At 41.7% G+C, this 23288-nt stretch overlaps 1 protein-coding gene across 13 annotated transcripts in view; it reads right to left on the bottom strand.

The window, feature by feature from the left end:
* Positions 1 to 23288, bottom strand: part of MAST4 (microtubule associated serine/threonine kinase family member 4) — a 544916-nt gene that overhangs the window by 135072 nt on the left and 386556 nt on the right. For 2 of the 13 annotated variants that reach the window (XM_049103403.1, XM_049103406.1), the window contains exon 1: positions 14038 to 14749. The exons of the other annotated variants lie outside the window; for them this stretch is intronic. In XM_049103403.1, coding sequence (XP_048959360.1) covers positions 14038 to 14075 — 38 coding nt within the window. In that variant the 5' untranslated portion in view covers positions 14076 to 14749. Of the gene's footprint in view, positions 1 to 14037; positions 14750 to 23288 lie in introns of those variants that run through there. 13 annotated transcript variants of the gene reach the window in all.

Raw genomic sequence — 23288 nt, 5'->3', positions numbered from 1 at the left:
GGCAATCAGGCTGTGCTGACATGGTCAGCACAAGGTCAGACTAACCCTGGTCTCCAAAGGTCAACCTAAAACGGATTACATGCGCCACAGCATTACCGATAACCAGATTCAGGCAACTGAGGACGTTCGGAAAGAATCTATAGGCTAAAGGGTTAAAGGAGCAATTGAGCAAGAGTTTCTGGAAGGGGGACAGATGGCTTTTGACAAATAAGCACACCTTCAATGCAAGTGACAGAAGTAGGTCATGATGAGTAAGTGAATTTTCCACTGACTCATTTCCACATGTATCATGGGCAGCAAAGGATACCAGTGATCTAACGCTCCACCAGGAAGGCCTATACAAATCAGTGCTCCCATTAAAACGGACGTGGTATAGACAGCCACCATCCTAACCGATAAACAGGTCAGTAGGCAGTAGGATCAACAGGCCGGACAGGTAACATGCACCTAATAAAAATCCTTGAGTAGTTAGAAAATCTAGTAACTTAGGAGTTTAGGCACATGAGAGCAAGGTAATTCTGGCTCTTTCTCCAGCTAACAGATCGGTGCAATCTGGTTTAATGGGGCCGCACTAATTAACATATATTCGACAAATTTCACTAAGTCTGCATGCAGTTTTTCAGTTTTTAGCTTTGAATGCAAATAACCTCTATTTTAGGTCTGGCAGGAAAAAAAAACAACCTGGTAAATTATTTTTAAATACAAATTCATTTATTTTAGTGCAAATGGAGCATACCACTGTAAATGTCAAATAGTCACCATCCATTATGGTAATAGGGTCCAGCCAATCTTACCAACTTATTCAAAGTTCACTGCATGAATGATCAGAGTGCTCAATCCCTAGACAGAACTTAAAATATGTCCTTATTAAAAAATTCAAAGGCAATAAATCAGGTTAAAAAGGTGGCAAGAGATGACCCCCCTCTGCCATCCACTCCAGGAAATGCCCGGTGCTTTCTGCTGTGGCAGACAGTGAAAGCTGATCATTTCTGTCTCTGCAGAATACACCAGGATGGGGTTTTGCTATGAAGACTGATGGTCTCCATTCTCCTGGAACTTACATTAAAATGTGTCTGTTGAAATGCATGTGTTTTATTCTAGTGGGAGATTATCCACAGATAAAGGTAAATGCTTTCCTTCACATGGGAAAAAAGACTATCCCCAGTTGGAAGGATTCCACCCAATGGACATTGTTTTTTTGTTTTTTTTTTTTTCCCCAGGATAGTCGATGAGTTTGGCAGCCTCATCCATACTTTGAACAGAAGTAGTCAAATATTTTCAGCCAGTTCTATAGCACCCGTTGAAACTCCCGTTGAAACTGTAGGAAGAATAATTTTCATTTTAAAAGTTGACTAGTATGGGATCAACACTCATGCCCTTGGCCTCTTTAGCACAATGCTCTAGTGAACCAAGATACTGAATAAAAATTACAGCTACTGAGACACCCAAGGCTCTATAAAATCAAACACTGTAAGAAAGTGACACAAGCACTCAAGACAGGAAAGTGCTAAGGCCAAGAACATTTACAAAACAGTAGGTGCTCCAAATATATAAAGCTTATGTGGTCTTAACGTTTCAAACTAAAGCCACTTGAAACTACAAAACAGAAGGGAGGGGTTTGAAATCACAATCTCATTACTGTATACAGAACAGGCCTTCTCCCAAATATCACCTCTAGGACTCTTACTAATTTGCCTCAAGAGTGCTGTGGAATGACAGTTGACAGAAAGGAAAAGCTATTTTTTTTTCCTGACTTAAAATGTCACTCAGATGATCTATTTCTGCCACCAGGGTTATGGGTACCTCTCCAAGAACCAAACTGATGAACATGTCATTTTATAACAGCTATCCAATGACCATCAGAAGATCCACTCAGAGCTTTCACTCAGTACTAACCTGGTTCAAGCCAAAGTATAAAAGGACAACCTGAAACCATCAAATATTGCCTGAGATCACAAATGAGATTTGGAAGAGAGGTATCATATCACGGAATTACTGAATTAATTACGGAGCTTTTATATCATATTGCCCTGAACAGTTATTTGTTAAATGAAAACCTATACAAATGTTAAGAGAGTGATATTCATTCACATGTGTATGAAACATTGAAGTAATAAAAAAAATAGATGCACTTATTTTGGAATTTGGATTTGCAATTCTCTACATGCTCCTAAAATATAGTAACATTTGACATTTAATTGTGAAATCATAGTGAATTTCAACTTTGTAACATTTCAACTTTGTAACATGAAAAGTTTTAAATTTTTCAATTTAAACAAATTTCATTACATGAAGTTCTGTAGTCTGTAAATCAGAGAAGTTTAAAATGTATAAAAATGTCTAAGTCTTGAGATTACTTAGGATCAATATTGTATACACCTGTACATACAGCACAGCCACTTCATTTTTTTAAAGATTTTATGTATTTATTCATTTGAGACACACACACACACACACACACACACACACACACACAGAGAGAGAGAGAGAGAGAGAGAGAGAGGCAGAGACACAGGCAGAGGGAGAAACAGGCTCCATGTAGGGAGCCCGAAGTGGGACTCGATCCCAGGACTCCCGGTATCACATCCTGGGCCAAAGGCAGACGCTCAACTGCTGAGCCATCCAGGCGTCCCGAAAGCCATTTCAATGATGTGATTTATATCAGATTATAAACTTATAAACTCCGTGATAATTAATTTCTATTTTGCTTCCTCCTCCTCTTTTCCCCATATAAGCAAATTTAGGCTCTCTATCTAAAACCACCATTCTGTCCACCACATTTTTCCTCTTTAAGGACCCAGAAATCATGCAGCCAAGAGAGCACTTTTTTTTTTTTAAAGATTTCATTTATTTATTCATGAAAGACACACACAGAGAGGCAGAGACACAGGCAGAAGGAGAAGGAGGCTCCCTGTGGGGAGCCTGCTATGAGACTGGATCCCAGGACCCCGGGATCATGACCTGAGCTGAAGGCAGATGCTCAACCACTGAGCCACCCAGGTGTCCTGCCAAGAGAAGACTTGTAAATACCCTCTGTTCAAGAGAAAGAAGGTAAAAAAGCAAAACAAACAAAACCCAACAATCAAAACACACTATGACTATGCCACAGAATTTTGTAACCCCAGTGTCTTACTCAACTCCTATCATATCTTCCCATCCTGATTTTTTTTCCTTAGAGAAAGAATATACATGATGGTAAGGTTCCCCAAGATACTTCTAACTAGAAGGAAAACACCAGCAGTACCATGAAACTTTAGTAGCTGTACGATTCTATGACCAATGATGGTTAAATCCGAAACACTACCCCTACGTAAAAACAAAAACAAAACACACACACCCCTATGGAAAAGATGAGTATATGGTTCACTACTTAAGTCATGTGCAAATCATCTCCTATCCTCACTGTCATTTCACCTGGGAACACAGAGGGCATGAAAGATTAGATTCTAGAGAAATATCAAAGTTGATCACTGTGGAATATTTCTCTTCCAGGAGTTTTCGGTGTTTGAGGCTGCCTAGACCCAGGGACAGAATCTAATCTTTCATCTTTATGTGGATGACTCTCAATTCTCAGCCTGGAACTCTTTCCTATGTTCCAGACCCTTGCATCCAATAGTCAGCTGTACACTTCTACTCGGGTATCTACAGGAGCAGACCAAAATTATAATCTTTGCTCAACCTGTCCTGTTTCCTGTGCTCCCAGTCTCATCTTTTCTCACTTTAATCATCTCACTGGTCTTCCAGTCCCGTGGATTCCATCTTCTTTCATGCTCACTGCCACCAACACGGCCATCTTATCACCATCTCTGGCCTAGAAGCCTGGCCTCTTCCTTGCCCCATTCCAATTCCCCCTCCAACACCAGGGATCTTTCCAATGGGCAAATGGAGTCTTGTAACTCACTGTCCTAGGCAACACCCTTCATCAGCCTCTCTTGCCAGGAGTCAGTTCCAGGCCCGCAGCACCCTAATCTGTCCAAGGACTCTCTACCTGGAATATTCTCCTCCACCATATACTGGCTCCTCTCTCAGCCACCAACCGGGTTTACTTCCCTCATAACCCGTGTTCAGTTACACAACCCTGGGATGCCTTCAAAACCATTTCCATTCCCTGGTGACTCTCCACCAGTGGCTAGGAGAGGTAAGCACAGACACACAATCACACACAATGTTGTGAGTTTCTGTGAATCCGTCTTCCTCCCCACTGCAATTCCCATGAAACTGTGAGCTTTCAAAAGGGCAAGGCCATCTGTCTCCTTTACCACTCCCTCCCTAGCACAGCGCCCATCATAAGGAAGGTGTTCGGCAAATATTTACTGAACTCATGAACAAACAGATGCAGAGGATGGAGGGCAGACTGCACCCAACTCCACATCCCGTGCCTCATCCCCCAAAGGACATCTCCCCTGCTTGAGGCAGACCTTCTTAAACTCACAGGTGGCCTTAACAACACATCCTCCACTGAGGCATGGCTTCCAAGAACCCAGGAGGTCTCTTGTCTGAAATGCTTTTAAAACAGACTAGCCTAACACATTTGCCTTCACCTGGGGATGTGCACAGGGATATGGAAATACAGCCAGAGTCGACTTTGCTTCCATGGCACATTTAGGACTCTGAAGAGAATAAAACACTTATTCATGAGCTACTGGTCAAGACAGATTTTGCTTTGTTTTTGTAATAACTATATATTTTGATGAGCTCTGTGCTACAAATAAATGTGAACCGTAGTCATCTATCTTGGTACAGCATTAAAGTAAAAAACTGCTGTCTTCTACACTAATTATCTGAATTGTATCATTAAATATGTAGATAATAAATATCCTTATACATCTTCAAGTAACAACTCTGATAATTTACAGTAATTACATAAACATTCCTTCCTGATGAAGATAACTTTTAATAATCGTATGTAAAAACAGTAAAAGAGAACTTGTTATAGTTGTTCTACCTTCTATATTTAATGTAATATATTTGGACTTCCACAAATAAAGGTAACTGGCTAATTTAAACCTTTTCTTTTGTTTTGGGGAGGGGTGGTCAGAGTGAACTTCATTTTCACCTGCAATCAGATTGGAAATATAAGGCGGAGCCCAAAGAGAAGGAGGGAAGGAATCTTTCCCATCCACATGTATGTCAGTTCCATGTGTCACAAAAAATGATGGATTGTTTTTTTCATCTCCTCTGAACAGAATTCCGTGATTTCAAGTATTACAGGAGGGGAAAATGTGCCTAAGGGGCTATGAATTTACAATGATTCTGTTTCAGGCTGATTAGCATAAACGACCATGATAGAAAATTGCATGCAAACCCTGGAAGAGTCAATAAAATGTATTGATCCACAGCAGCAACCAAGAGAGGAAAAAATGCTTACAGCCTATGCTTCGAGCTTCCTATCTAATTTGGGAGAGGATCTTTTAACCTGGAAGCATTCTTATGGTCACATGAACCACCTTTCAACAAGGAGACAAATCAAATCTCAACACTTTGCTCCACTCACAGGTCTTAGGCTAAAAGTTTGTATCCAGATTAACAGGGAGGCATTTATTAACTGCAAAGCCAAAAAAGAATCTCTTTCCCGCTGAGATGCTAATACCATGAGAGGACGTTTTAGCAGTCATGGGGCACGACACTCAAGAGCATTCATAGTTCCCTCTCTCTTCCAAAAAATTTCTTCTTCCCAAGATGCAAAATTGAAGGTGGTAGGTAGGCCATGAGAAGCAATGGCTTCCATTTGCTGAAAGGATTAGAATAAATTCTGCTTGCCACTCCTTGTATTTAGAACAGACTCAAAACCTTCATCCTTAAAACACAAACTCTAGGAAAGAAGATGGTTGTAAGACTAGCAAATGAGAAGCGCTTTATCAATTTAATTCCTTAACTTCCTTTTACGTCAAAGATCTTATTTTTCAGTTTGACAATGTTAATTCAAGCCTGGTAAGTAGGAAAGTGCAGCACATGATTTCTTCATGTTCATGGCCATAGTTAATTAGGGGAGTGCATGTGGCTATGGTAAAGAGGTGACGATGCTCTGATGGCAAGATGCTAAAAGAAACAGGCTCCTCTAAAGTAAGGACACGACTTACTACATAAGGAACAGAGGATGCAACCACATTCCCACAGGTCTTGGCCTTTGGGTCCTTCAGGGTGACAAGTGCCTCTACTACTCTCATGTTCCTATTGTTTGTTTTAATATACTTCCAGGCTTTACTACCAACAGGCTCAGTAAACTAAGTGATGAAAACACAGCACATTTTTTCCCTGTACTTCCCAGCCAAGCAAATCATATAGACACATATCCATATCCATATATATGATGGAGTATATAACACAGAACCCTCATAAATTCTATAGAACGTTGGTTGAACCTTCCTACTCACTGGACTCCTCAATTTCCACACAGGGTATTTTTTTTTTAAAGATTTTATTTATTTATTCATGATAGTCACAGAGAGAGAGAGAGAGAGGCAGCGACACAGGCAGAGGGAGAAGCAGGCTCCATGCACCGGGAGCCCGATGTGGGATTCGATCCTGGGTCTCCAGGATCGCGCCCTGGGCCAAAGGCAGGCGCCAAACCGCTGTGCCACCCAGGGATCCCCACACAGGGTATTTTTAATTGAACACTGCCTTTGCTCTATTCAGCTTAGCCCCCACAAACTTAGGTGATTCTATGTGTTCATTAATAGCATACTTGTACCAAAAGGTAGATACTGCTATTTATCATTGGTAATTCATGAGCCAGTCGAATACTAGATGAGGGAGAGCAAACTATCAAACTCAAAAAAAGCTATAGCTACCCAACGTCACGGCACAGAGACCCAATCTTACTTCACACACAAATCAGATGAAATGAAGACAGAAATGCATAATACAGTAGACAGAAAGTTTCAAACCTTGAGAAAAGCAGGCCTTGGGGTGTGCATTAACAGCAATTTGCATTTAGTAATCTTTCATATTTGAACATTAAACGTGTTGAGAGGGAAAAAGCAAATAATAATATCTAAACGCTTTCTTGGAATAATGATAACAATATAAAGTTCAAAGCAATTTAAAAAATAATATAGTAAAAGTCTGAAGTGCTCTGTCCCTGTAACCTATCTTTCATCCTATACCTTGCCCCTGCTGCCTACTCCCTACATTTCCCAAGTTCCACAGCAGGGATGTTGATTCTTTTAGAAGCTTTTCATCCTAAAACATATGCAATGTTCATTCCATACTTAAATGTGGCAATGCTGTACCCTCCTTCCATTTCTTTTGCTAGGGAAATTGTGGAACATCAAGACTGCCAATCTAGCAATAACACACCATGCAACAGGAGAGGCACAACCTTGGAAAGAATCTCAATTAGACATAAAAGCTACTTGGCATTACACACCAAGATTCATAAATATATGCGCGTCACTTTGGCCTAGAAATCTCTATTCTGGGAATTTATCTTAAGGAAATAGTTCCAAAAGACACACAAGGCTCTGTGCATGAATATGCTCACTATGGAGTGCTTTCATTCAATAAACCTTGATCAAGTGTCTATTATGTGCCAGGTACCATGCTGGCATGAAGTCTCTGCCTCAAGACATTCAACATCAGCTGGGAATTCGGATAAGTACACACAGAATTATAACATGTTGGGATAGATGCTAACAGGCCTGTACAGAAGTACTAGAAACATTGAAATGCGTTGGAAAGAAGAGCAAAGACAGTCAAGAAGGACTTTTACAAAATTTGAGGTAATGCTCTTATCATCCCTTGACAGTACTTTTTTTAGAGACACAGGGAATGTTAAAACACTGAATTTCTTTATGATTCTGAAAAAAATCCCTCAATATACTTTTTTAAAGATTTATTTATTTATCTATTCATGAGAGACACAGGCAGAAGGAGAAGCAGGCTCTCTGCACGGAGCCCAATGCAGAACTTGATTCCAGGACCCCAGGATCACGCCCTGAGCTGAAGGCAGATGCTCAACCGCCGAGCCACCCAGGCGTCCCTCCGTCAATATATTTTTAAAATAAAAAATAACAAGCACATGTAATTGCCCTTAAAGCTCTCTGAAAGCTCCCCACCAACCCCCCCGCCAGCTTTCTCTTCACCAATTGTGGGGGTTGGTGTGTACCCATCAATCACCAAGTCCTCCCTGGACACATTCCACCAGTCTATTCCTCATCTTTAGTTTTCTACTAGACACCAGGGCGTCCCTAATCAAAACTGCTGAGAACTCTGAGTTCATTTTGCTTAAGATACAAAACAAAATCAACAAACAGAAAAATCTAATCGCTCCTTCGAGAACTTTCTCTCTCCAATGGACCCATCGTTTCAGTCAGAAAACTCCTGCTTTGCTAAGGAGGTCCTTTGCTAAACATGGTATTTTTCATTCGTAGTAATTTGTTAACATCTTTAGAAATGAGAAAAAAAAAAAAGTCCAGGAGGGGTTGCATTGGGAAGGTTCTGAAGATGTATAGATCGGACACACCTGGTAAGAGAGTAAGAAATAATCTAAACTAACTTGGGGGCATGTTGCCAGCTACACAGAATGCGTGTATTTACACTTGGATTACGGCAAATTCTATTCCTGCAACACGAACACCACCCAATTCAAGTCTGGACATGCTGTATACCAGGGTGTGGGAGTTGTGAAGATACCTCTTTCAACGTGTTCTGTCCTGTGTCATGGCTCAAGGCTTTGGCCACACTCCAGAGGTGGATAGGGGCTTTGGAAGGAACGTATGAGAAGGCTATACCAGAACTATCTTTAAGGAAGGCCTGAAGAGGGATGCCTGGGCGGCCCAGGGCGTGATCCCAGGGTCCTGGGATCGAGTCCCACATTGGGCTCCCCGCAGGAAGCCTACTTCTCCCTCTGCCTGTGTCTCTGCTTCTCTCTCTCTCTCTGTCTCTCCTGAATAAATAAATAAAATCTCAAAAAAAAAAAAAAAAAAAAGGAAAGAAAAAATAAAGAGGGCCCAAAGAGAAAGAATGAACTGGAAATAATCAACAGGAAGACTAAAGGCAAGGTAAGATTACCATGCTGAGTGCCTACATTTGCTAGGCACTGCCGGAGGTTCTGGGCTGGGGAAATCTCCTGTAAAGGACCAGGTAGTATACATTTTTGGCTTTGCAGGCCAGAATCTCAGGTCACAATGACTGGTTTCCGCTACTTTAGCACAAGTTGCTACAGGCAATATCTAAATGAATTGGTGGCTGAGTTTGAACCAAACAGCTTCATGTACGAAGACACGCAGGAGGCCAGATCAGGTCTGACCTCCGAGCTTGGATCTTCCACAAGGCCCAAAAGGTGTGCTGGTTATTTCTCCTGGTTAAAGATGAGGAAACCAAGTAGCAGAAGTACGATGACCTGCCAGGCCACAGGTCTAGTTTGTTACAGAGTCAGGACTTCAACCAAGGTAAAGCCTAAGTCTGAACTCTTTCCATTTGAAAAGCATCTCTTAGGTTGAAAACAGAAACAGAAGTCAATAGGAGTGAAAGGACAAAAAAGATAAATCTAAATCCTTCCTCTCATTCTACATTAACCAATCTATGCCTACCTATGACAATATACGGAGGACAGCAAAAATGCCAGTGAAGGACGTGGCGTTTGTCCTTCAGGAACTTCTACAAAGTTGGAGGCGACACACAGACACCACCAGTTAATCATCACTTGCTGATGTGAAAAGCCACTTGAGTTTGTAAAGAAACGATAAGGGTGGTGTGTACAGTTCGGTGCCTGCAACTCAATGGAGAAGAGGCAACAAAAACGAGTATGCAGTCACTTGTATGTGAACCTTATTCAAGGTTCTTGCTCTTTTTATTCCTCCTGGGAAATCAAAGGTTCTATTTTCACCACGGTTGTCCAAATTTGGAACCTGAAGACCAGGATGCAAGAACATCCAGGTTCCAAGGTGCTGACCAGCTTGAAAGTGTGATGCCTACATATTAGTTTCCTCATCTCACAGTAAGGGAGGGGGTTTGACTACAGATTTCTGAACATCTTTTCCAAGTTAAACCTTGCCTGAATGATTTTTTTTTAAACACAATTGTGTTATGTTCAACAATCAAAAACGAAATAATAACCTGAATGCCACTCAGATGTCCATATATTTTCAATCCATGATATAGGGTTCTTTGAATCCTTACAGTTAAGAAAAAGTTTCAATTATTAAAACTAACTCCTTTTAAAAAGCAGAAAGTAGCACTTAGAGAGTTGCACAATTATTTCTGAAAATTAAATGATGATTTTCCCCAAAGGACAGAGGGGAAAGGAAGATGTGGAGCAGATGGATTCATTGTTCCCCTATGGAGAAAAAACATTTCTACACCTTGCAAAAATATATTAATTGGCCTGCCATCTGGCAAGCCTGCTCACATACATAAGGGATCGAGTTTAGAACTTGAGGTTTAACATTTAAGTCTGTGGGGAGATGGTAATTGGAATCTTTCTGAGTTAGCACTAGTATTTTCAAAGAGAACATTTCAGGAGAGATCTGAATACAAGTAGAGAAAAACAGAACCTAAAAAGGGAGACCATCCAAGGTGACATCACTGGTGTCACGGCCTGGCCTTCACTCTGCACACTAGAGAGCAGGCCATGGACACTCCCACAGAAGGTAAGGCTGTGCATTAGCTCAGTGGCTTTCAGAACATGGTTTTAAACGCTTCCACACAACTTCATGGATAACCTCACACACCTAATTTTCTGGAAATTAAACCACTGTAAAGCTGCATGTTTTTTAAATTATTTTTAAAATATTTTGTTTATTTATTTATTCATGAGAGACACAGAGAGAGGCAGAGGCATAAGCAGAGGGAGAAGCAGGCTCCGTGCAGGGAGCCCGATGTTGGACTCGATCCCGGGACTCCAGGATCACACCCTGGGCCGAAGGCAGGTGCCAAACCACTGAGCCACTCAGGCATCCCCAACCCCACATTTTTAATACTGGTTATGTTTCAGTGCTAGAATTTGGGGAGATTTTTTTATTTTATAGCTGTATTTTCTCCATTCTGTCTTCAGCATTCATTCTGTTTAATTTTTTTCTTTAAAAGCTATATACATCCCACTGAAATTAAAACATAATAAAAGTACTGGTAAGGCCTGATAAATTATTTTGTAAAACAATTAAAGGATCTTGAATTTACCTTTTTTAAAATGTATGTTTTGTTCTGTCTTCACTTGCATTGAAAAACACCAGGGTTCCTTCTGAATCTCTGCATGTATTTTCCAACAACCATAATCAATGTTTTAAACTACATACCTTCCAAATATTCCACTTCATGGCCCTTACTAAACAACTCCAGATTGTTTTAAACAAGTCTGACTAGCAGGAAATAGTTAATCTGGCTTCTTACAACTCCTTCACCCATGTTGGTTCAAAGGGACTATTATATATTAATAATGTGCCACATGACTTAGATAGTTTATGCTTTCCTTTCAAGTATCTCATTATGCATTTTCCTGGTACCTCCTGGATATTATCAACCAAGTAATAGAACTATATGTTAATCATCTTCCTCATCAAAATGACTTCTAAAAAGGATTACACAATATAACATAGTATCTGGCTTGGATCCTGGCACAGAAAAAGGACATTAGGGAAAAAAATAAGGCCAGTCTTAATAACATATGGAAATTAATTTTTAAAAAAGGGGAGGAGGCAGCCCCGGTGGCTCAGTGGTTTAGCGCTGCCTTCAGCCCAGGGCGTGATCCTGGAGTCCCGGGATCGAGTCCAACATCGGGCTCCCTGCATGGAGCCTGCTTCTCCCTCTGCCTGTGTCTCTGCCCCTCTCTCTCTCTCTCTCTCTCTCTGTGACTACCATAAATAAATAAAAATAAAAAAAATTTAAAAAAAGGGGGGGTAGTATGGGAACAGCAAAACAAACCATTTTATTCAAATCCTATATTAGTATTATCAAACAACTAAAAAACACCTAAAAGTTTTTCAGGGGATGGACATCGTGACGGTAATTAAAATTTATGTATTTGTCAAAATTTCCGGAACTACAAACCTAAAAGGAATGATTTTACTGTCTGTAGATTCTAACTCAGTAAACCTCATTAAAACAAAATGAAACACACCTATTTCCCTGGACTTGGCTTTTCTAGAACAAGTAAATACAACTGATAAACATTGTGTCAGTAGGAACCTGAAAAAGGCTTGGCCTGGGTTAGTGGCTGTGAAGAAAAGCATCTGGAACGTTTGAAAAAGCACCTGTAAGGAAGATTTCTTCCCTCCCATCCTCAGGGAGGGGCAGCCATTCCTCAGAAACAGCTCACGTACTGTACCACACTGAGAGTCATGAGATGGCCAGTGAAGGATTCTGTGGTTTGGAGAATTCTGGATACAATCTTTGTGCCTTTTGCAAGTTATAGATTACTTACATTTTATTCTTTTACAGTCATGTCATGTATAACAAAGTAGTTACTTCTTAGTTCTTTAAATATAGCGGCTTTCCCCAGGAAAAGATGTATTTAAGTGAACGCCACCAACTCATCTTTTTTTTTTTAATAAAGGTAGTTAGCATTAGCATATTCAAAAGGAATTATTGTATTTTTAAAAAATGAAGACGTCTACAAGCAATTCATCTTTAAAATCCTAACATCTTTTTTTTGGGGGGGGGGTGGGCATTAATACTGTACTCTCACATAAGATGCAAGAACTTTGGCTTTCTATGAAATCAGCTATATGCACTATTACAAGATCAGCAAGGATTCTGAGATGCATCCATATTATATACATTCATGTGAATGCACAGGATTTTTATAACACACAGAGTGAAATCTCGAAAAGTAAGCACGAATGCAGAGAAATGTTATTCATTCAAAAGGCCTGTAAGACAGCAGCTGTTCAAGAGCTATACCATAAGTAAAACCTCAAATTTAAAAGCACACACCCACTCAAATACCATTATAAACTCTGATACTTTAACATGAGGAAATTACAGGAGAATATATATACAATTTCCATTAATGGCTCTGAGAGAGAATCAGCAGGTGGCATTTTAAGACAAAGTAAAACCCACTTCTATTTTTCACTCTCTTTGCTCAGACAGCAGGTGGCATTTCTATAGCAAAGATCAAAATTATTAGGGCTTCTATGTTCCACACAGGTCTTCAGATTGCCAGGAGGCTTCAGTACTAAAAAACCTAAAATCTTACCTTACAAATATCATTTTAAATAATCAGAATATTGTTAGGGCTATGTATCTGTTGGAGACTGATTAGTATGGTTAAGTTTCTACCCAGATTTACCTCTTACTTCTGTTGAGATTTGGGCACAGTTAATTAATTTCTTTGAGCCTCAATGTTTTCACCTGTGTAAGGGGTAGTATAGATCAGATTAAATGAGACAACATATACCACCAAAGTGCCACAATAGATTGCTGCCTCTCCCTCTTCCTTCACTCGTGCTGGTCCATCTCGTGCCAGTTATGACATGTTTCCTATAATTACCTGGCTATACTGCTTTCTAACCCCACTCAAAGAAAAGGATCATGCCATGCACAACTTTGTTTCCCAGGTGATAACTTCAGCCCTGGTCACACAAAAGGTCCTCCATAAACATTTGGTACACAAATAAGTAAATGAAGCAACACGATGGCTCCCCCTACCCCAGACCTGTCCACAGAAGTCAAGTGTAGCCGAACTGGGTTATTAGGTTATCAGGATTGAGAAGGTGATTCAGGCTATCCAGAAGCCACAAGGTAGGAAAAAGATCATACAGAGATGTGTAACTCATAAATAACCCCTCCAAGTGTTTTTAAATAAAAATAACATCCCATGTGTCAGAGGTTAATCCCCCCGTCTGAGGTTCTGGTTGCTCTATCTTCTGGCCAGTTTATGATCACTTGACTCCTCATTAGTGCTGCCAAAGAAAAGAAATTGAATGAGGAGCTGCAAAGCCTTGAGTACCAGGGGCTATCCCGTCCCGATCCAATCCCTAAGACATCCTCAGGAACTCAGCCTACGACTAGAAGGCAAAAACAAAACAAGCAAAATAAAACCGACATCATTTTAGTCTAATACACCTTAACATAGAGTTCAAGATATATACACACCTGGAACTTCCCAACAAAGTCCATAAATGTTGGGCCATGAATCCCCTCCAAACATGTTAGTTTCTTATTAAATAGATTTGAAATCAAACCTGTTACGTGGCTGAAGAAACAGCTACAAGCCACTGCCTGCGGGACACACCTAAAAGAATGGAAGGTCTGAAAAGCAAAGCTTGTTTCTTCGACTCTGGGCTGGGCATGCCACTCACATGGGAACTAGAACACTGGCTTAAAATGAGAACTATAATCTTTCTGGAACAATAGGTCATGACGAGCTTCCTTAATGCCAAAATAAGTGTTTAGAGGTGACTTCTGCTAACTGAAAGAAAGTGGAAAGGGCATATATATTTACTCTGGCTTGAATACAACATTTCTGAATATGCCTATTTAGTGCCAGGAGTCAGAACTCTTGGATTTGAAACCCAAAACCTATTCCACGGAATGTGTTTCCTAGGGATGGCATCAAAAGGAGTCAGAACTCTTGGATTTGAAACCCAAAACCTATTCCACGGAATGTGTTTCCTAGGGATGGCATTAATGCATCGCATTAATGTCTTAACAGCTCAATTATCTGTACCTTTTGACTCCCAAGTCACCTTAGGTCTGGTGTGAGAACGTACACTAATTTTAAGGTTAAGTCTCATGTAAGACCAACCACAATTTCTATTTAAAGAGTTTCTTTTAAGAAGCCATCAAATAATATGTAAACAATCACAATTTCAAGAAAACTGAAGTCTACCTACCTAGAAGGCATCTTAGCAATGATGATGCTGGTAAAATGACATCAAAACCCCTAAGATCTATGAACGGGTCTGAAGGGACCAGAATACCTAAGCCTGGGATCTTAGGCTAAGGAGGCTTATACAAACCACTATTAATTTCTCACCTTCAAAAAAATCCTAAATTTGCAAGGCTAACTCATCTGAAATGGACTAGAGAAAAAATAACTACTGAAAAAGAATACTACATACAAATTTTATAGGTCTCATAGTAAAAATATGGCAAGTTTTATCTCTAACTAGCTCTCTGGTCCAAACATCTAACCCCTAATTCAAATCCTAAAACATACAGGAAATTATAATTTGTAAGCAAAGAAGCTCATTTTGCAGAATCCATAAGAAGAACTATGACCTGGAACACCCTTGAACTATCCCATACACTCCCTGTTCCACTCTTCATCACTATGGCCATTGAGATCTAAGATAATAAAAATCTTCCTTTATTTAAGAAGGTATCGTTTAGGGAAAATACAGATTCATCATCATCCATTCAACCCACCAAGTTAGGTGACTGGGCCTATCAGCTAGTTGGCTACCCATGTGCCCTTTGGAGCGGTTGAGCAAGCATGGGCTAATTTTACAAAGAACCATTTTTTGGATTAGCAAATAATTTGTGTTTATTTGGATGGGTACTCCAATAGAGAATATCAAGTAGGTAAAATTACATTACTCCTTCCATGGACAAAAAAATCTATCTGACATGGCTTCAATATCTCTAGGGCTCAGTGTCTGACCGAGGTAATCTACTTGGAAAAGTCTTTGATTTTTGATTGTATCAAAAGTCTTGAGATTAGCCAAATGAAAGTAGTATTTTTACAGGAATTTTATCTCAAGTTTCAAGATCAACAAGCCATTCCAAATCAGACGTAAGAAATAACATTACATAATAGTCACTTAATGGCTATTGTTTTACGGTAACAAAGGTTTCATTTACCATATTTCCTAGAGTGCTTTATTCAGCAGGCAGTTTTTCCCATGACAAACACACTTAATTTTCTTAACCCCTCCATATACCTGTAAATGCAAAACATTTAATAATTATGATTTCTAATTTAAAGATTCCCATTATTTAGTATTAAAGGGACGTAGGTGATGTTTTAATGCAAGCTATGGATAGTTTCTCTGATTTTCTTCAAATTTAGTAGCTAAGAATTCTAGCAGCAGCTAGAAAATTCTAAGTGACTCAAGGGAGAAATGCAGTAAGGTCACAGTCAGGGTCCTGAGACATCAACATGTACTGTAATGTTTAAAATTAGAATAAAGCATAGCAAAGACAGCTTCAGTGAATACTCACAAGGCAAAAACGAGCCTGGTGAATCCATCAGCATTCTCCCTCTCTGATTCTATGACCCCAGGAGCCCTCAGCAAGTGTCATCACTTCCTCATCCCTCCAGCCCAGGTGATTCACTCACAACCTAATATATTATCTCCAAAAGATATCTGGAATTTGAACTGCCGTGTCATGGTAGAAAGTTTCCTGGGACATGGAGCTGGTTCTCACTTCGAAGAGCAAAAGTTTACTTGAGAACTTCAGGACATAAATGGCAGCTAGCCAACCACAGGCCAGGATGTGGACTGTGCCTGTAGGTTCGCCTGCAATTGCAGTATCCTAAGAGATCCCAGACTGGCATAATCTGAACCACGGATAAATCTAAGATCACAAAGTCAGTGGAATGTATACAAAGTCCCAGGGTTCTGGAACAACCCAAGCAATGTGAAGATTAAGAGAGAAACATTCAATGACGGTCGATTCTCCCTACCAATCTGTTTTACCTTCAGATGCCGATCAAAGCCTAAGTTCCTCTGCTCAGGCCTTTAAAAACAAAACAAAACAAAACAACAAAACAGGATGATGTTTCAGGCTGATAATGGTAGGATTACCTTCCCTAATAAGCGCGTCCAATGGTGATTAGCGTAGCTAAGCCTCCTGCAGATCATCTCATTCTATTAATAAGGTTTTAAGGTCAACATTTTCAGAATTTACAACCAAGTTCACAAGGGAACTCTCCTAATTACCAAGACAGAGGAAAAGGAAATAACCAGAACTACAAGCGTTAAGGACCATGGGAATTTCTATTTAGAGATCTTTCTAGTTATACAATGTCCCATGTATCACAAAAACCAAATTTGCTATTTTTCAGCCAAGATCTCCACTGATAGAGATTGTGCCTCTACTAAATGGATTTCTACACACCCTGCACCCACTTTCATCCAGGTAGCCCCAGGACCATTTTAATATCTTGGCTCTACCACTTAACTTTCAAAGGGATTACTCAGTTACCATGACATCACTCCCAAATGACTAGGTTACATGTAGTAAAGACAGCTCAGATTACAGCAGCTTGTGCATACTCACTCACACAAGACATGGGTGTGTATGGGGGTGAAGAGGGGCTTCAGGGCTTCTAGCCTTCATCCAAGGCTAGAAACTAGCCTGTTTCCATTTCAACCAATATGAGGAGGAGTCTCCCAAATGATTCAGAAGGAATCCTATTCCAAGCTGTCTCCCCTATGACCCATTTCCACACAGGGACTCACTCAAGTGATCACTTAACCCTGACATCTGTCAGTTTTCAGCCCAGGGGGCAGATGGTCTCTATCTTGGGGCTTACGATCCTCTTGTTTTAAAGACACTACCTGGGCTTCTGATAACAGGATCTATGGGTACGGAGAAGCAAGCAAAGCCATAAAGCATATAGTGTTGTACCCTGTCACTGTGAACTCAGGGACACACATACACGCTCCTCCCAGCGTTGACAAGTTGTAGTAATGGAGATAGCCTGTGCTTGTCCATAAAAAAACGGTTTATTTTTAAAGAACTTTTAAAATCCACCTTTGCACTCTCTCACACTCACCCTCCTCCCTTCTCATTTCTTACCTGCTTGCTCCTTTCTCCCTCCCCCTTAACTCCCAAGAGACCTACCCGCTCAAGGAGCAAAACAATCTGTAATCTACTGAAAGCGTCATACTAGAGAATAAAAACGACATTTCCATCGTATGTGTATTCCTGCTCATGTCCTTTGTACCTGCTAAGCTTTAACAGGGTACAGGATACACAAGGAGTCTGTAAGAACATGTTGGTTTGGTCTGGAGCAGCCAGGCCCTGCCTGGATATCACTCAGAGAGCTGCTGAAAGCTCCGGGCCTGGGGGTCTCCACTCTCTTCTCCTCCCTGAGAGCACCCTTTCCCTGACTAGGTTGGGGGAGGAGGGCCCAGGAGTGAGGGGCTCAAGGGATAGTACCAACGCTGGGGCTAAGAGAGGCAGCCTGAAGGGTGAGTCCTGCAGTGACAGGCCGGCCAGTCCCACCTGCAGAAAACACCCTCTGGAGCAGGAAGAAAGGAGCAGGATGAAAGGAAGCAGTGGGAGACAGGCCTGGGCAGAGCTGGGAGTGGGAGGGAATGGGTCCAGGGACTCGGGGAGGGGCCGAGCCTGCAGGTCAGGCGTGGAGAGCAGGAGAGGAGGCCAGCCACCTAGCCAGGTTCAGCCTCCCTCCCGGGAAACAGGCTTGGGGAGAGGCCAGGCCCAGCTCAAGGCGGGGAAGAGACCAGGGGCTGGAGGGTGGGAGAGGGAGTGAGAGGCATGCAGGGCCCGGGACCTGAAAGGGGAGCACTCGGAAAGGAGACTCCTAAGGCCAGGAACAGAGCCTGAGCTTCCGAGTTGGTGAAAAGGGAACTGTCACTGCCTGCTTGGGCGATGAAGCAGACAACAAAGTGAGCAACAGTGAGTAAAGGGATATGATTCAGGAGGAGAGCTGGCGGGCCAGCTGTGAATGTGCAAGGAGCTGGGGCACAGCGATGTGTCACAACCACAGAGAGTGGTTACCACCCCTGGTCTGCGCTTCCTCCCTTCATGGCTGGTTCCTGGGCCTCACCCCCGCCCTCACCACCCCATCTTCATGCTGAGGTCATCCCCGCCTTCCCCACCATCCTTGTCTCCCTGAGGAGTGACAGTGCTGCCAGGATCCCTCTGAGGACTCAGCCTCTCCCCAGTCCTCCCTCTGAGGACTCAGCCTCTCCTCAGGCCTCCTTCCCTGTCCCTGCTGCCTCTTGGCCCACCCCTTAAATGGGGCATCCTCAGTTCTCCCACAGACTCATCTCATGTGTTTCTCAGATGGTCCCGATGATGACTCTCAAGCTTCTTATTCCTTGTCCGGTCTCCCTGGTGCCCTGAGCCCGCACACCCAACGGCCCACCTGGGGGCTCTTTCCCTCCTGCCCCAGAGCCCTTGCCTTTCCCTGATGCCCACCCCTACCTCCCATAGATGGCTCCTTCACTTCTTTTCGGTCTCCTGCCCAATGTCACCCCTTCAAAAGACACTCCTGGACCACATGATCTAAAGCAGCCCCTCACACTGCTACTCCCTTCTCAGCACCTGCTTGTAGCCTTTGGAACACTGACCACCACTGGGCAACTGACTTATTTAAATGCTTGTTTATCTGCAAGGCCCAAACACTCGGTCTTGTTCACCACTGTGGCCTTTGCCCAGCACAGGAGGGAAGGAATGAACACTCTATGGTATTCAGGTACATTAGATGCTCCCTGAATGTAGATTAACTAGGCTTCTGGGGATCAAAGGAATGCATGCAAGTTCTTTTGTCTTCCCTTCCCACAGTCTTATAACGTATAGGGGCTTTCTTCCTCTCCCTGGGCTCCCAGGTCAAAATCCCCAGGGCCACTGCAGACTGCTTTCTTGTGTCTCAGAGCCAATGGTTCATCAACTTTATCAACTCTATATCCTCAGTGTCTCTCAAATTCACAATCTCACCATATTCCTTGGCCAGACCTGCAAAACCCTTTAGACAGGCTACTGCTATAACAGATTAATTGGTTTCTAGGTCTCATCCTTCCCTCCCAGACCTAAACTCCCCAGAGCTGCCGGACATGCCTTCTCCCTTTGGGTAAAGGCCAAGCAAGCTCCCACAAGCATCAAGTGCCTCAACTCTGGTCCTTAGCCTCATCGCCCACTCCTCATCCCCTTGGTGTCATGATAGAAACAATGTGAGCACTTAGTATTTACAGGGAGTTTTTAATGTGCCAGTCGTTGCATTATGTATTTTACACATATGAACTATTTGACTCTTTACAACAATCCTATAAGTAATTTACTTGTCCCTGTTTTATAGATGGAGCAACTGAAGTCCGACGAACTTCCCCAATCTCATTCAAACCCAGGTGAACTGGCTTTAGATCAATCCCTTTAACCACTGTGGTGTATTATACGGCCTCTTCAAACTTTATGCATCAGCAATACTGAGTTATGCTTCTGGTTCTTTATGCTCCAGCAATACTGAGCTATGTATAGTCCCTCAAACTCCGCTGTGAAGGCCAATTTGCCTTTGTACACACCATTTCTTTTGCCGTTTGGGAAGGTCCAGTCCTTCTGTCAGATATATACCAACCTAGCCTTTAAAGCCTCCCTGAGGTGTTGCCTTTCCTATGTGGTCCCTTTTGGCTCCTTGAGACCAGAATCTCTCTTACCCAATGACCACTCCTATGGCTTATGTGTACCTTACAAATACCTCTCTATTGTCCTGGTTTGCAATGATTCATACACATGTCTTCACTGAAAGCAATCCTATGACTCACCTTTGGGCCACAGCGCCCAGGCACACAACAGAGCTCGATAAATGTGGATTTAGCTGGACTTTCCGTAAAAGGGGTGAGTACAAATCGGTAATATACAATGTGTCAGGACAAGAGAGAAGTGTATTCTTCATACTTGGTAAGGACACCTATTCATGAGCAAAACAAAAACTCACCAAACACTACAGATGTTTCTGAAAAGATGTAGCAGACATAAAAATTCAATACATTCTGACAATTGTAGCAGTTCAAGATCTCTGAATGAACCTGCTGTTCAGGACAGTTGCTGAGTAATGTGAACTCAGAAACACACACACAACCCCAAAACCAACTTTTATCCCGTGGGTTCTCAGCAAAATACATTAGGAAACTTGTTCCAAGTGATTAACTGAGTCACAAGCTGCCCGCTGGCGTGGATAATCATGCTTGATTTAGTTGTCATTGAGATTTGGATACTGTCACCTAAGCTCAATGAAAATATGACAGATTTCTGACATTAAGGTTAAAAACCAAACATCTTTTAGAATCTCTAAATTGTGCTTTACCAAAACTAAAGTTGCACTTCAAAACTGAACAGCAATATTTATAGATCAATGGTAGTCCTTTCTTTACATAGGTGATGCAAATAAAAAAGAAGCTTAAAAAAAAAAAAAAAAGATGAGCTTGATGATCTCCCCACCACCCAAAGTTTTTAATCGAATGGGGGAAAAACATTATAAACCTAAGTGGTAACATAAAGCAGCCCTAGATTTCCATCCCTCAAAGCAACAGGTGGATGGCTATCTTAAATCAGCCTTGTGGAAATAATGGAGAAGTGGCGGAAACAAAGCCAGACATAAAAAAAAAAACTGTTACCTGTAGAAGATGAGTGATGAGATGGGACATCTTTGCCTCCTACCTGATGTAAGCAAGGAAAACTCCAAGTTTCTCACTATGGTAATATCTTTTATTACTGGAGATATGTTTCAAAACCCCCAGGACATGCCTAAAACTGCAAATAGTAGTGAGCCTTACATCTACACCATGTTTTTTCCTGGAGACAGATACCAATAAAATGTAATTCATAAATGTGGCATAGTAAGAGATTAACAACTGATAACAAAATAGATAACAAATACTATAATAAAAGTTAGGTGAATATGGCCTTTCTCTGTATCTTGTGGTAATGTGAGATGATACAGTGTCTATGTGATGAGATGCAGTGAGGCAAACGACGTAGGCACCGTGACCTAGTTCTAGGCCACCATCATCTGCTTGTGGACTGTGGCTGACCACAGGTAATTGGAACTGCAGAAAGTGAAAGCACAGGTGGGGGGGGGCGGGGGAGACTACTGTGGTAGCTATGGTGTTAGCTCTACATTTTCTGTAGATGTTCTTCATCAGATTGATGAAGTCCCTCTCTCTGCCTGGTTTTCTGACAGTTTTTGTCAGGAGTGAGTACTGGATTTTGTCCCGTGCTTTTTCCGCATACACTAATGCGACCACGTGATAATCCTTACTTAGCTTGTTTATGTGACAGATTACATTGATTTTCCACTGCTGCACCATCTTTGCATATCTGGGATAAACTGGTCATGATGTATAACTGTTCTCATATTTTTTTTGAAAAAAAGATTTTGTTTATTTGACAGAGAGAGAGAGCACAGGTAGAGGGAGCAGCAGGCAGGAGGAGAGGGGAAGAAGCAGGCTCCCTGCTGAGCCAGGAGCCCGAGGTGGGGCTCTATCCCAGCACCCTGAGGTCATGACATGAGCCGAAGCAGATGCTTAACTGACTGAGCCACCCAGATGCCCCTGTGTTCATACCTTGTTGGATTTAATATTTTGCTAACAGAACGTATGACATTTTTTCCACGTATCTTCTAGAAGTATAAACTGTAAGACTGTGTCACGTAAGCTCACTCACAGAATTTAAAGGCCAGGCAAGGCAAGAGAAAGTATGGATATTTTGAAAGGTTTAAGATGGTGTAGAGTATTTATAAAAGTTTTCATAAAATTAAAAAAAGAAAATTTCCCTTAAAACAAAGCATATGTGATTAAAAAAATAATAAAACAGTTTCTAATGGAATAGGTAAGCTTTACAGCAAAAGAGCAGACAAAGTCAGTGTGCATCCAGACAACCTACTGTCTGCCACAGTCAAGACAAAAAGGAATGAAGGCAACGATAAATTATCTTTGGGACTCAGGTCAAGGAATGTCAGTTTAATATTGTATAAAAATCTGGACCTGAGATTAGGTCTGTATGATCCCCTCCCTACGAACTCAGGGAGTTAAAAGTTACAGGCCCAGGCAGGCCCAGCTGAAAAAGAAATTTTCAAAGTTTTCCTGTGACAGAGCAAAGCAGCAAACAAGTACCATGCTGAACTAGCAAGGCAAATGGCATGGACCAAACCAAAAAGGCTTCCATGATGAAAATGTCTACCATCATAGAGACTTAAGGGGAAGCATGAAATCCTTCAACCTCTCTTTCTTTTGTCTAAATGGTGCGAATACGCTAACCCTCAAAAAGCTCTAAGATGTTCATTCATATGCTCAAAGCTAGATTTACTCTTTGATAGATAAAGAGGCTGAGGATAAAGAAATGGTCAAGATGAAATCCTCTAACTTATAATGTTAACCAGAAAAAGTAGCTAGGAAAAAAACCATGGAAAATGAATGATCTGTTGGACAAAGTCAACAAATATGGAGAAAAGTAGCTGGGCCTGGGCAGGAGAGAGGTTTCCCCGGCTAAGGCGCACACACACTGGAGGGCAAGGGTCAGGCGTCCCCACCTGGACACTGGCAAAAGGACAACTTGAGGATGGCAAGGTCCTTTTGAAAGGACAGATTAAGGGAACCTGATCAGCCAGGTGAGGAATGGGGTTCATGTGGGAGTTGGAGGAGGAGACAGGATTT

The sequence above is a fragment of the Canis lupus genome, chromosome 2 (assembly GCF_003254725.2).
Source record: "Canis lupus dingo isolate Sandy chromosome 2, ASM325472v2, whole genome shotgun sequence".
NCBI lineage: Eukaryota > Metazoa > Chordata > Mammalia > Carnivora > Canidae > Canis > Canis lupus.
Note: the sequence above shows the minus strand (reverse complement) of the source record. Positions and strands in the feature narration are given on the sequence as shown.